This window comes from Dermochelys coriacea, chromosome 9 (assembly GCF_009764565.3).
Source record: "Dermochelys coriacea isolate rDerCor1 chromosome 9, rDerCor1.pri.v4, whole genome shotgun sequence".
Lineage (NCBI taxonomy): Eukaryota > Metazoa > Chordata > Testudines > Dermochelyidae > Dermochelys > Dermochelys coriacea.
The window spans coordinates 48,385,557-48,400,247 of record NC_050076.1 but is presented as its reverse complement, the minus strand read 5'-3'; the positions used below and the strand labels follow the sequence as shown (position 1 = coordinate 48,400,247).

Below are 14,691 nucleotides of genomic sequence, written 5' to 3'. Positions count from 1 at the left end.
GCAGACTGCCAACTGGAGCACATGCACTGTTCATACCTCCCTTAAAAGATACCTCTAAATCTTGGGGAAGGCAGAGTGTCAGGGCTATAGGGGCATCCTGTTGCCTTCAATGCTGAATTTGATGGCCCGATGCACGTTGCTGAGTCGTTTCTGTTCAGCAAATCGTCTCTTGTGCTTTTCCAAGCGACTAATACCTTTTTTAACAGTCCCGGGCTAGAAACAACATCTCAATTAATGAAAGGAAGGAAAAATGATGACAGCAGAATTTAACGATCTCTCCTTCCTCTTACATTTGATTTGCCATATGAAGATACGGACATCTCTATGAATTAACCTGTACAAGATAAATGGATGAATCAAGGTGGAATTCATGGGCCTCATTTAGTGGCAGAACATTAATATTTACCAAGTGTGATTCCTCATAACTCTGGGAAAACCAACAGGAAGGCCATGATACTAAAACTTGGGAGGGGGTAAGAGGAGTTATAGTAAGAGACGTTGACTCCAAGATGGTCTAGAGCAATGGGTTTGCAGTCACAGCCTTAACCTGTATATAAATAGCTTGTTCCTCTGTGTCAGTTACTGATTTTCATTTGATGTTATATGAGATAAGGAACCATTTAGAGAGTCCACCTATGAGCAGGACTTATGGTCCCTTAGACTACAATAGATGTAACAGTAAAATGGTGCACAAGGGCCAATGGCACCTGAAATAATATAGCAGTGATTAAAGGATCAATTGATTCTCAGTCTTAACCACAGAGTTTCTAGATACAGGATCAGCATAAGAGACTAATTTCTTCCCTTTGCTCTGTGGCTTACCCTGGAAGATTCCATTTCTACATTCCACTTGGGTCTGACCACATAATCCTTGTTGGAGGGCATTGGAACCCTTGCACGAGCACAAAATCCAGGATCACCAGGTCTAAGAGCTCTGCAGGAACAAAAGAAAGTATATATGTTAAACAGATCACTCTCACGCAGAGAGATATACAATCAATACAATGCCTTCAATCAGCTGTATTTTCTGTCACCTTTAAAAACACAAAGCACCACCACTTCAAGCATCTGCATTTCCATTACAAAAAGAAAACAAACAGCTGCACTGAAGAGTCTACAGATAGTCTTGTCATCATTGCTAGGATGCTGCAAAAAAAAAAAAAAAAACAAAACAAAACAAAACAAAAAACAAAACAAAAAAACAACTTACTTTTCTTCTCCTGTTAACACCTTCTCCAGGTCTCTGCGAGGGGTCTGACCGCCAGAACTGTACAGACAAAGCAGAATGTTATAGCTGCAGACAAATACAGGGTTTCCTCCATAGGACAAAGACCACTTATCACATCAGCCTCTCCTCCATGTATTCAAAATATTTGATGTTGCTCTGGAGCTGCATCTATGAACTACACAATAAAATACCCCCCCCCATTAAAATAAGGTCCACCAGCTCAAACAGAACACAAACCAACCTAAAGGAGTGCTACAAGGGCAAACCCCATAACCCTTTGGCAAATTCACTCCAAATAAAAAGGGACCAAGTCTATTTAAAAAAAGTCTTCACAGATACAAAAAGTATGCAGAACAAAGGAGGCCAAAACTATAAACAAGAGTAAGTCTGCAAAAACAAGTGGTGGCTTGTAACTTAGGCTGACCCAACTGCCAGATGATGGCAAAGCAAGAAGCAATTACTCAACTTCTTAGAGCCAAGATCATGAATAGCAATATTTACCAATACTAAGTCCTTCAACCATACCCTTTGGCATGCTGGCACTCAGTCCAGATCATGGAGAGCAGGCATAACCAACACCACTGCTACTCTCAAGGAACCAGAGCAACTACTTGGTGAATTTCAAGTAAAGAGTGCTACAGCAGCACATTCCAGGAATTAACCTGCATGGGATTCCTGGTTGTGACAGCGACAACAGAACGATCATCATGTCTGTCTGAGAAAAGGAGTAGATTTTCTGGATAGATTAAAACAACAGCAACTTGACTACTGTCACACATGGGGCTTCATGCTGAGAGAGCAGTCAGGAGGGCCCCAAGCTTAGAAAGGAAAACCTCTGTTCATTATCCAGTGTAGAAAATCTTGCAACACATTTTAAATTGGACAAGGGTAAAGACAACAGCAATCTACTAGGGGAAAAGGATTGCTTAGAGCAGGGATGGCCAACCTGAGCCTGAGAAGAAGTCAGAATTTACCAATGTACATTGCCAAAGAGCCACAGTAATAAGTCAGCAGCCCCACATCAGCCCCACTGATCAGCGCCTCCCCTTCCCTCCATCCCCACACCTCCCAATCAGCTGTTTTGTGGCATGCAGGAGGCTCGGGGGTGGGGGGTGAAGGGGGAGAAGCAAGGGCATGGCAGGCTCAGGGAGGGTGTGGTAAGGGGTGGAGTGTGGGTAGGGCCTGTGGCAGAGCAAGGGGTTAAGCAGTGAGCACCCCCCTGCCACATTGGAAAGTTGGCGCCTGTAGCTCCAGCCCTGGAGTAAATTCCTCTACAAGGAGCAGCATATTAACTTCTCAGGAGCCACATGTGGCTCCAGAGCCACAGGTTGGCCACCCTGGCTCAGAGGAAGCCTGCTGGTTTCCCCTAACACTTTATCTAGCAAATTATCTGATCTATCATATTGGTCAGATTTCCTAAACAGAGTCTCAGATTCACAACATTCTTTTTGTCCATCCATATCTACAACTCCTACCTGCTCAATCGCCTTCGCTGAGGCATCTGTTCCAAATCCCTCTGCTCCCTTTCCTCCCTTGTCATTCCTTTGTAGTTTGAGGTAAGGCCAAAGATGGGTCGAGACCATTCATCTGTAAAAAGAAACATTTCAATGCAGAAACAGTATCACTGGGCACCTATGTTTTACCTGCAGGGAACTTCAATGGGTCTAAATGCAACTTGCAACACCTTAAGGCAAGTGTTTGTGCTGCCTGTCTTTTTAACAAATAGGGTTTTAACCACTTTTAGTGTCTCATATATGTCAGAACAAAGTGACTTCTAAAACCCAACCTATTTGATTATAAAGTGTGTTCTTGCCCATCTACAGAGCTTTGGAAGAAGTATTTAGTGTCATGAGTGTCAAGGAATTACAATGTGTCATAGCAGATGTGGTTTCAGATAATTAAAGCTAAGATTTTGTCGTGGATACTTCTAGTAAAAGTCACAGACAGGTCCTGGGCAATAAAGAAAAATGCATGGAAACAGTGACCTGTCCCTGACTTACTAAAAATATCCATGATAAAATGGGAAGGGGCTTGGCAGCTGCGGGGGCCCCGCTGCCCTACGAGCTGCGGGGGCCCCGCTGCCCTACGAGCTGCGGGGGCCCCGCTGCCCTACGAGCTGCGGGGGCCCCGCTGCCCTACGAGCTGCGGGGGCCCCGCTGCCCTACGAGCTGCGGGAGCCCCGCTGCCCTACGAGCTGCGGGGGCCCCGCTGCCACAGGTGGCAGGGCCATGCAGCTCCCAGCTGCCAGGGCTGAAGTCATGGAGGTCTTTGGGAGTCATGGATTCTGTGACTTCTGCAACCTCTGTGGCAAAATCTTAGCCTTAAAAGATAATGTATACCTGTTCTGCTCCATACAGACTACAACTTAGTCCTTCAGGTTTTATAATAAAAACAAAGACTAAATGTAACAATGTCTTGTCAGAGATTTGAACATGTAAAGCAATGTTACAGATATTAATCTACAATCATATAGATTCTCTTATATCACCAGTTCAATTTGCTCTACATAGAAGAGAAAAATCAGTTTGTGGAAGAAACAGAGGTTAAACGCTAAAATGAGACCTCCGTGAGCAGACATGGTGTCGTAGGGGGAGATTTACGTACTGATTAGCTTCCCTGCCATGTCCTTGTTGGGTCTTGACTCCTTGGGGTGCTTGTAGAGGTACATCACAGCTCGCCCAATTCCACTGTGCTTCAGGGTCTCTTGGCTCACACTAGGCAGCTGGAGGACAGAAAGATATTCAGTAAACCATGAATGTCGTCTGATCTTATTGGTGCCAGATATTAATAAAACTAAGCCCAATAGTTAGCTGTACAAAACTGAAAGCAGAGTATATATTTTGTTACTAACTTGCTATTGTCATCATAGCTATAAAAGCACTCCAGAGACCTTTTTTAATCAAACAGCTGTCTTGGAACTGCAGTCTACCTCTAAACAATTAAAGGTTGATGTTCTTATTTCTCTAGACATTTGGCATGTTAACTTACCCCGACAATTTTTCTTACAAATATTAACTTTGTTTCTTAAATAAAGTGGTCTGAAGTTCCTAAAAGAAAATACTCTTTTAAGTGCCCGCGATCGTATTAATCTGGCTCTGAAGCAATAGTTTGTTGATAATGACAAAGAGATCTCTCTGTGGGTTGTTTCTTTCAGTTTTATGGCCAGGGATTAGCATAATTACTTGTTTAATAGAGTAAATAAGGGAAAAATTAAAAACTGATCAAGATTAAAGAACTGAAGTTTCCTAGTTGCCCTCATAACAAGCTTTGTTCAGCCAGACAACATTTATATGAGATATGAAAAGTCTCTTAAAGCAAAACTCAACATTTGTTTCTGAGTTTGCTCCTCCCTAGGCCTCACCACTATGGTCAGTTGATAGCAGCATCCATACTGCATCTCACTACTACCTGCACATGCCATTTCCTGAAATGTACAGTCTGGGTTAAAAGTTCATAAAGGCTCATCACTAAGGCTGCGAATCTGTCACAGAGTGAGGGAAGTGCAACAGCTGGTGCAGCTTGCCTGAGCTGCTCAGGCAGCCCCTGGCCAGCCACACCAACTGCTGCTGGGGCAATCTCAGGCTACCGCGCCTGCGCGCCCACCACCCCCAGCAGCAGTAGTTTGGGTGGGGAGGTGGGGGGTCTCAGGGCTGGGGCATAGGAGGGAGTGAGGGTTTGGGGTGGGTAGGGAGCCTGCCAGCCCCCTTCCCCCCCTCCTCCCCCGCAGCAGGGGGAGTCCCAGACCACCCCTTGTCCCGGAACACCCAAGTTTTAGTCAGGGGTATATAGTACAAGTCATGGACAGGTCACGGACCATGAATTTTTGTTTACTGCCCATGACTTTTACTAAAAATACCCATGACTAAAACGTAGCCTTACTCATCACTAATGAACAGATTCAACGTGCAAGGTGCAAGTCAGACGAAGACAAACAGCTAGGCACCAGCTTCTAACCTCTTGCAGGATCTTCAAGAGCTCCTCACGTATCTTTAGTGCTGGTAGACTCCGATCTGGAAGAGGGGAAAGCCATTCTTTGATGGCCGACATCACACCACTATCAATGAAAGTTTCCTTAAGATCCTGTCTGGAAAGTTTAGAGTAAAGGAAGGTCAGAGTTTCAGGAGCAGCTATGTCCTACTTCAGAGAACTGGTGAATGCAAGCTCTAAAAAACACGTACTCCTCTTGCTGCACAGACACATCCACTTACAAGACTTGGGCCTTGTTCCTGGTTTCTCCACAACAAAGATTACTCTATAGTGGCTCCCGAATACAGGGAAAGTGACCCCTTCAATCTCCTCTTACTCCAAAACTTATGACATAAGCCAGTGGTTCTCAGCCAGGGGTCCAGAGACCACTGGGGCAGGCCACGAGCTAGGTTTCAGGGGGTCCGCCAAGCAAGGCTGGCATTAGACTTGCTGGGGCCCAGGGCAGAAAGATGAAGCCCCGCCCTGAGCCTTGCCACCTGGGGCTGACACTGAAGCCTGAGCAACTAAGCTTTGCAGGGCCCCATGGCGTGTGGTCCCTGGCAACTGCCCTTACTGCTACTGCCTAATGCTGGCCCTGGCTTTTATATGGAGAAAAACAGCTGTTGTGGCACAGGTGGGCCATGGAGTTTTTATAGTATATTGGGGGCCCTAAGAAAGAAAAAGGTTGAGAACTCCTGACATAAGCTACAGAACTAAAGGAAATACTTGTTCCAAACAGCAACTGAGATCTATAAAACTAATCAAACTGTTGAAAGAAATCAAAGCTATCAAACATCTCAGCATAGTTTAAATAGGGGAAAGCCAGGCAGCCATTACTTCACAGCATGTGGTTTCTATACATTGTATCCTCAGCATGACAACACATTTTAACTCATTTCAAGATAAGGGATTTTTTTTTTTTAAATCATCTTTCTGAAAAGCCACTTAACTCCAGCACGTTGTAGCTAGAACAGAAAGGAATCTTTTTTTTTATCACACACTCAGCATCACCAGAGAGTTAACATATGTAGCCTTCCCAATATTCCGCAGGAGAGTAAGTAATGGGGAGAATCAAATACTTACTTTTTAAGGTGCATAACTACAGTTGGTAGCAAAGTTAACTTTTTTAGTGCTGGTTTCTTCTGTGTATTCAGCTGTCTATCTTCCTGTGGGGAGTTCATGAAGAGAGAATTTCAAAATAAGTCATTCAAAAGAAGAGTACAGTAGCAATAAACCCCAACTCTTCAGACATTCATAGCAAAACGATTTGCCTTTTCTTGCAGTAGAATGGCTATCTGGGAAACGATATTAACCCTTGAAGGAGGACAATTCACTAATTGAGATGCACCCAAACCCCAGTTCTGGAGCAACTCTTGCTGTCTTGTGGCCCTAAAATCTGCTTTAAAGAAAGATTTCTCTAAGGAGTCTCAAACTTAGGTAATCAACGTTTTCCTTAAAAGATGGTAAATATGAAAGGGGAAAGTCCCACTAAAATGAATCACTTTTTCTGCTTCAGTTCTACTGTAATTCCAGAACCTAATTTAGAGTTTTGTAACAAGTTCCGCACATTATACATGGGTAGCCAATCTATAGAGCTATTTAATAAAAAAGACACAAAACGTCCTACTCAAATAATACATTAGTTATATAAAATGTAAGTATAAAGGCAACAAAAAATATAAGACAACACCTGAGTTCTATGTAAAGAGCTAATTTACCCTAGACGTTTTGGGCAAAGCACAACACATTATATTACTAAATTTACCACCACCCAGACACATGCTTGAGTACTTCAGAAAACAAACAGAAAGATGTGGTCCCAGTTCCAAAGGGCTTATTATCAAAGGCTTTGATCCTAAAAAGATTTGTGGCAAGGGCCTGACTTCACACATGCAAAGAAATCCCATTACAGTCAACAGACCTGCACCTTGGTCACCTCATGTTGATTAATACAACAACTTCCTTTCCCGCCTCTTACTCTCAAGATTATCCAACATGCTGGAACTGAAAATCTTTCTTCTTTCCAATGTTCCAACCTTATCACTCCATTTGAGAAACTTCATTGGCATCTTGTCCTTACCATCAAGGCTCTACACAGCTTTCTTCTACATTTCTACAAATCCCCTGAGATGGGATATTAGATGGATGGGATCTGAGTTACCCAGGAAAGAATTTTCTATAGTATCTGGCTGGTGAATCTTGCCCATATGCTCAGGGTTTAGCTGATTGCCATATTTGGGGTCGGGAAGGAATTTTCCTCCAGGGCAGATTGGAGAGGCCCTGGAGGTTTTTCGCCTTCCTCTGTAGCATGGGGCATGGTTGACTTGAGGGAGGCTTCTCTGCTCCTTGAAGTCTTTAAACCATGATTTAAGGACTTCAATAGCTCAGACATGGGTGAGGTTTTTCATAGGAGTGGGTGGGTGAGATTCTGTGGCCTGCACTGTGCAGGGGGTCAGACTAGATGATCAGAATGGTCCCTTCTGACCTTAGTATCTATGAATCTATTTCATTTCTCATCTTCCGCACTTTTCCCTCTCATGTCTGCACCTCCTGTTTCTTTCAGTCTCACTTTCTCAATGCGATTCACCGCCTTTTCCGCCATCTTGTAAGCCTGAAAAAGTCTCCTCCTTCTCATGTTTCAAACGACTTAATTCCTTCTCTAAAACTTCTTTGGTTACCTTTACAATCTCTACACTACATATTCTCCCTGGAGTATGACCTTACATAGATACTCAACCAAAAATGGCAATAAACATACACTAAATATGCATAATCTGCTTTCCTTGAGAAAGGATGCTGCCATCAGCTGTTCCTTTCCCATAATTCTGTTGTCTTGCCATCATCTACCATGGTGTGCTGTTATTAGCAATGCTGTAGGTAATCTAAAGAAGGTTTCAACCCCAAGAAGCTTATCTAGAAGAGCAAACACACAAATGGTGCTATATATTACAGTAATGTTATAATAAAATTAACATCAATTGAAACTTGAGAAATACATTGAGTATCTAAGGTAGCTGACATAAAAAACAAGTAAATACATGAAACGCTAGACATAACTGGCTTAACAAAGTTAAACAATTTTTAGTAGTTAGACCATAAGCACCAGTTTTATTTTCATTTTCAACAGCAGAAAACTTTGAAATTCAGATAAGCAAAAAGATTCTTTGATGCAATAGTAAAGTATTTGGATATTGCAACTTTCAGCTGTTCGCAGTGTACTACTACTGAACATAAGATTGCTTCTTATATTATACTGAAAACAATTACTTTTCCGGTGAGCAGAAAGGAAACTTAACCAATATTCCTGGCACATGAGAAAACTCACCTCTGCAGCTTCATTCATTTTAACAATCATAGCACTGACTACATCATCTGCATCACTAATAAACGTCCCACCATCACGGTTTCGTCTGCGCTTGCCACTCATGCTCTTCTTTCTTTGTAGCATCATCTCAAAATCTGACATGAAGTCCATACTGAAATGCAGGAAAAGAGTTTACTGAAAGTCTGGTTAGGAGCCTTCCCCTTTCTTTTCTCTCTCTGCAGGTAATAGTTTTGCACACTTTTATAATGCAATCCATCCAAGGATCTCCAAGTGCTCTACAAACACTGAACAAGCCTCATTACATCCTTGTGAGGTACACAATATCCATATCAGATAGTGTTAAAAAACTGGCAGAGAAAGAGCCTAAGTGATTTCCATGGTCTCACAGAAATCTGTCAAAACTGGACTAGCTTTGTTCTTCTGAAATACAGTTTTCCACTAAGCTTATGCATATTTCTCTCTCAAACTCCCAAGGAAAGAAATTATTATAAAAATTGTACTGTATTCTACGGGTTTGTGAACTTGGTGAGGTTACATTTAGCAGGGTTTCTCACAGGATTGGTAAACAAAGATTGTGAGTGGTAAGCGATCCAACATCGACAAAATCTACAGTAAGAACCTTATGATTGTTGAAACAACCAAAGAACATACACATACAAAGTCCAGAGTTCAAATCTGCTAAGATTACAAGTGAAAGTAGGAATATTAACCTAGCCCTCACCACACATTTTTGTCAGCCTTCCCAAGACACTACACAGCTATATTGGCCGCTTTTGAACAGAAGATGCCCAGACTGAACTAATGTAAATGGTATAGAACTGGATTCCTGTGAATTGTGGAAAGGCTACATTGGAGAGAGGTGTGTAGTCGATCCTTATCCTATGCACTGGTTTATAGTGAGGAAATAAATCCCATTTTGCTCACCTGCCCATAGCAGCAGTATGAAACTGACAAGGATCCATTTCACTCTGCTGTACTTGTAGGGGAAAGGCTCTATGCTGAAGCAGCTGCAACACAGATGTGGTGCTCTGTTACTAGAGGAGAAATATGCAAACGCATAGGAAGGAAGAGGAAACATACTGATTGTATCTCCTTCAACACCTCATCACCTGCACTAGTAGAATATCACACCTATGCTTCCAATGTTCCTACATGTAGAACTTCACCAGTGGGCCATCAAAAACTGAGAATGAACTTATTAGATGTCAGTTTCACTCAGCTTCTGATGGGGAATTATCCTCCTCAGGAACAGCACATGTGGTTTGCTATGGGCTCAGAAGTCACTGACAAAAGCAGGTTAGAAAGGGAAAAGGAAGAGGAGCTGATTTGGTGGCCTAGTGGCAAAACATGTTACTTGAATGTGGTCCCTGGCCTTTCTAAGCCAGCAGGCAGCCCATTCAGCCTCTGAGGATCCCTGTCACATGAAATCACGTGCTGGATGATGGGAAGGGGGATATATAGTTGTCTGAAAGAAAATAAAATTAACCCCTTGCCATGTCTACACATGGACTTACTGTTTCCCTCTTTTGATGTTGTCATCAGAGTCTGAATCATCCGCTGTCTCTTTCATCTCTGCCTCGGCTTTCTCTTCTTCCAAATCCTCCTGGTTAAAACCCTGGTGGTAAAGACAGAGCAAGTCAATGTGGGGAGTTATTTTTGTACATTTACTCACATCTTCTCAATTTACACAATACATGCACTCTCTTTTTACTGTTCTCTTCTTCATGCTATTCTCTAAACCCAGGCCAACACTTTTCTCATCTACAACAAGGATTCTTACACAGACAGTACTCTCCGAACAGCAAGGGCTGACAAGACCATCTAATTCATGAATTGCCTCAATGAAGCTGAGACAGACTCAGGGCTTGTCTACACATGAAAGTTATTCTGGAATAAGGTAAAGTGTGAATTTAAAGTGGAACAACAGCTCTGGATTAACACAATATACAGACAAGCTTCTAAAACAATGGTTAGCTATAATGCTGGTCAATGCTGTCTCATTGTTTCCTTGTGCTCCCCCATTGGTGTATCTGTATCCACCTGATGACTCTTGGCTTATACTTAAGATTATAAACTGCTTCGGGCAAGGACTGTCTTTTTGTTCTATTTATACAGTACCTAGCACAATGGGGTCCTGGTCCATGACTGGGGCTCCTAGGCTCCTAAAATATAAATTAATAATAATAAAACTGAACCAGATCCATTGTCCAGGGGTTTACATACTTACTGTAAATTCCTCCTCCTCTTCATCACCAGACTCACCAAATATATCTGCAATCAGATTCCTGCAAAAGTAATAGTAATATACTTATATTCTCCATTTCTAACAGATAACCCAAGAATAATATGACAATGACTAGAACAATGTTTACTGGGCAATTACTAACGTAATTGTGGGAATATCAGAAACAAAAAAATATATGTGATCTTCCTGTGGACATTCATACTGTTATTGGGACTCATCCCTTTTTATTTGAGGCAAACCACACTGTTCATTAACCTATACCAGGGGTGGGCAAACTTTTTGGCCTGAGGGCCGCATCGGGTTTCCAAAATTATGTGTGTGCTGTGCCTCTCCAAACAGCCAAGCATGGCCCAGCCCCGGCCCCCTATCCGACCCCCCCCCGCTTCACGCCCCCTGACGGCCCCCCTGCCCCATCCAATCCCCCGTTCCCTGACGGCCCCCCGGAGACCCCTGCCCTATCCACCCCCCCTGCTGTCGGTCTCCTGACCACCCCCGGACCCCTCGCCCCTAACTGCCCCCCCAACACCCAATCCAACCCCCCCTCCTTCCTGACTACCCCCCCCGGGATCCCTGCCCCATCCAACCACCCCTTCTCCCTAACTGCCCCCTGCCCCTAACTGCCCCCATCCAACTCCCCTTCTCCTTCCTGACTGCTCCCCTGGGGCTCCTGCCCCCATTCAACCCCCACCCTCTGACTGCCCCGACCCCATCCACGCCCCTGACCACCCCCCAAACTCCCCTGCCCTCTATCCAACGCCCCCTGCTCCCTTACTGCGCTGCCTGGAGCACCAGTGGCTGGCAGCGCCGCTGAACCAGGACAGACAGCTGCGCCGCGCAGCACAGAGCACCGGGTCAGGCCAGGCTCTGCAGCCCCATTGCCCAGAGCATTGTGCCGGTGGCGGGCGAGGTGAGGCTGAGGGGGGACAATAGGGGAGGGACCGGGGGCTAGCCTCTGGGGCCCAGAGCTCAGGGGCCAGGCAGGACGGTCCTGCGGGCCGTAGTTTGCCCACCTCTGCCCTATAGGAATTCACATTTAGAAAGAAACTTACTTACTCTTGTTCATTTCCTGATTCACTGTCACTTCCAAAAAGATCCTTCTCTTCTTTTTTCTTTTCAGCGCTGTCCTTGCTCTCCTCCTCTTCCTCACTATCTGATGCTACAGCATTCTTCTTTCTTTTATCAGATTTCTCTGATGCATCGCTATCAGAGTCTTCCACATCTGAGAGGATGCGTCCTTTCTTTGCAGCTTCTAACACACAGGAACATATTACAGGACACATAGTGACTAAGTTGGCTCAATGACAAGTGGTCCTCCCAGCTAGTTATCTTGTGGCAAGAAAAACTACTAGACAAGGGAGAGAAATGGAAATTTCCCAATTCTTCTTTGACAGCACTCTTTTTTTGGTGCAAATATAGTGGCATTCCTACCCATGTCATCACTGATATTAATTTTTAAAACATAAGCTTCACTAAAAAGTATTTATACACTCCTACATGTCTTCTCTAAAGGGAGGTTGTCATCTTGAAATCTAGCCAATTCAATAAATAAAGTGATTTTAGATGCTACACTTAACCTAGAGCCCTCCTGATAATTTTTGTAGTTTTATCATCATTTTCCTATTTTCAAAATTTTGTTTCTCTTTCCCGTTGTGTGAAAAACCCACACAAAGAGGAGGAAACTGTCTATACAAGGATAACAGTGAAAGTGACTTTATTCAAAGTGCTGTCAAGTGCATGGAGTGAACACATTGCAAAAAAACCCCAAAAACTTTTCTCTAATCTCTTACAGTTTCAGTAAACCTGCGTTACTTGTAAATTAGACATAAAAATTAAGAGAACAGGACAATTTTTAGCTAACGTTCCTTTTGAGTACAGTTATCTAAAAACTGCTTGGTGGAGTTTCATATTTATTCTCTCCCATTTAACCCTATGTGAAAGCTACTTAATTTTCAAGGAAAAAATTTTCTTTCTGCAAGTCTTGAACACTCAGTTTGGAGTCTAGAAGTCAAGTTAGATTCTCTCTCGCTCATGTAACACCAACAATAAAAATTCTGTAAGAAGGTGCCGTTTTTACAAAGCCACTTTTCAGGGTAGAATCATTCTTGAAGAAAGTGTATGAAAAACTATTAGCTGGGATACTGCTTAGTGGTTCATAGATTAGCAGGCTACATACATCAAGAAAAAGAGTTGCTGCCACCTAGCAACTGCTCCTACATAGAACAGGGTTTCCAGAGAGACCAATCTGAAAACAGGGCACTGTCAACCCCAGGAAGTTAGCTATATCGAATTCCTATGTGAAAAATGGACACTGAAAATAAATATTCAAAAGACATCTGAGTAAGTTTACCCTTAACAATAGTAGGCTGAACATCTATTTTATCTGGAAAAAAGAAAAGGAGTACTCGTGGCACCTTAGAGACTAACAAATTTATTTGAGCATAAGCTTTTGTGAGCTATAGCTCACTTCATCAGATGCATCCGATGAAGTGAGCTGTAACTCATGAAAGCTTATGCTCAAATAAATTTGTTAGTCTCTAAGGTGCCACGAGTACTCCTTTTCTTTTTGTGAATACAGACTAACACGGCTGCTACTCTGAAACCTATTTTATCTGGGGATCTCAAGCAATGAAGTATAGTTAATAAAGAGGTGGGAAAAGAAAATATGCTAGAATGAACTTTTCCAGCAAACGGTTTGGAAGCATTTAGCGTATACCTTTCCTCTCCAAGATATGCTGCCACAACTTATGAGTTATTAGTTTAAATTATTATTTAAACCAAAATTTGATCCTTGGAGAAAGAGCTAGTTATCCATTACCCAATTGTTTCTCATAGTTCTGATGGAAGTTAGTAAGTATTTCCTTACGTGTTTTCTCCTCATCCTCACTGTCAGAAAAGACTGCTGCTTTCCTCTTGACTCCCTTGTCCTCATCTTCATCGCTGTCTGTTATTTTCCGTCTCTTAGGACCTTCCTCCTCACTGTCAGATGCATGAAATCCTTCTGCCTGCTCACTATCTGAATGCCGAGAGTCATTCTGCATTGCCTCTTTCCCATTCCCGTCACGGTCATCAGACTCTATTTTTTGTTTGCGTCTGGGAACATCTTCGATCTCAGAGTCACTTGCAGGATGTTTCTGAGGCTCTTCGTTCTCAGAGTCACTAGCATGAACTTTTTGGGGCTCCTCATTTTCAGAGTCGCTGGCTGCATGTTTCAGAGGCTCCTCATTTTCGGAATCACTGGCTGCATGTTTCGGGGGCTCCTCATTTTCGGAATCACTGGCTGCATGTTTCGGGGGCTCCTCATTTTCGGAATCACTGGCTGCATGCTTCGGGGGCTCCTCATTTTCGGAATCACTGGCTGCATGCTTCGGGGGCTCCTCATTTTCGGAATCACTGGCTGCATGCTTCGGGGGCTCCTCATTTTCAGAGTCAGTAGCTGTATGTTTTAAGGGCTCCTCATTTTCAGAGTCACTAGCTACATGTTTTGGGGGTTCCTCATTTTCAGAGTCACTAGCATGACCTTTTTGATGATCCTCATTTTCCGACTCACTATTCAGAGTCTTATGGGGATCCTCATTTTCAGAATCGCTATTGTGAACTTTTTGAGGTTCTTCATTTTCAGAGTCACTTGCGTGGTGATTTAAGGCATCCTCATTTTCAGAGTCACTTATATGATGAATTCGATGGTCCTCAATATCAGAATCACTGTCTTTGTCCCCATGAGCCCCTTCATTTTCTGAATCACTGGCATTGTGATTTGGAGGGTCCTCATTTTCAGAATCACTATCTTTTTGCCTTGGGGTGTCTTCATTTTCAGAGTCTGTCATGTGATGGCCTCTAGTTTGGCCATCATCTTCCCCATCACTTTGTTCATTCTGGAAAAGAAAAACAATCCCAGACAACTGTAAGTTAAGAAGCACAGTAACACAA

At 43.2% G+C, this 14,691-nt stretch overlaps 1 protein-coding gene across 6 annotated transcripts in view; it reads right to left on the bottom strand.

Moving 5' to 3' along the window:
* The window catches only part of IWS1 (interacts with SUPT6H, CTD assembly factor 1), a 30,370-nt gene that overhangs the window by 2,907 nt on the left and 12,772 nt on the right, over window positions 1–14,691 (bottom strand). For 2 of the 6 annotated variants that reach the window (XM_038416627.2, XM_043492767.1), the window contains exons 3-13: window positions 13,628–14,636; window positions 11,818–12,013; window positions 10,747–10,804; window positions 10,034–10,134; window positions 8,520–8,670; window positions 6,278–6,360; window positions 5,183–5,312; window positions 3,833–3,950; window positions 2,704–2,815; window positions 1,211–1,267; window positions 823–934 (exon numbers count right to left, since the gene is read on the bottom strand). In XM_038416627.2, coding sequence (XP_038272555.1) covers window positions 823–934; window positions 1,211–1,267; window positions 2,704–2,815; window positions 3,833–3,950; window positions 5,183–5,312; window positions 6,278–6,360; window positions 8,520–8,670; window positions 10,034–10,134; window positions 10,747–10,804; window positions 11,818–12,013; window positions 13,628–14,636 — 2,127 coding nt within the window. Of the gene's footprint in view, window positions 1–52; window positions 214–822; window positions 935–1,210; window positions 1,268–2,703; window positions 2,816–3,832; window positions 3,951–5,182; window positions 5,313–6,277; window positions 6,361–8,519; window positions 8,671–10,033; window positions 10,135–10,746; window positions 10,805–11,817; window positions 12,014–13,627; window positions 14,637–14,691 lie in introns of all 6 variants that reach the window. The other 4 variants (XM_043492764.1, XM_038416628.2, XM_043492765.1 and 1 more) reach the window with 4 other exon arrangements.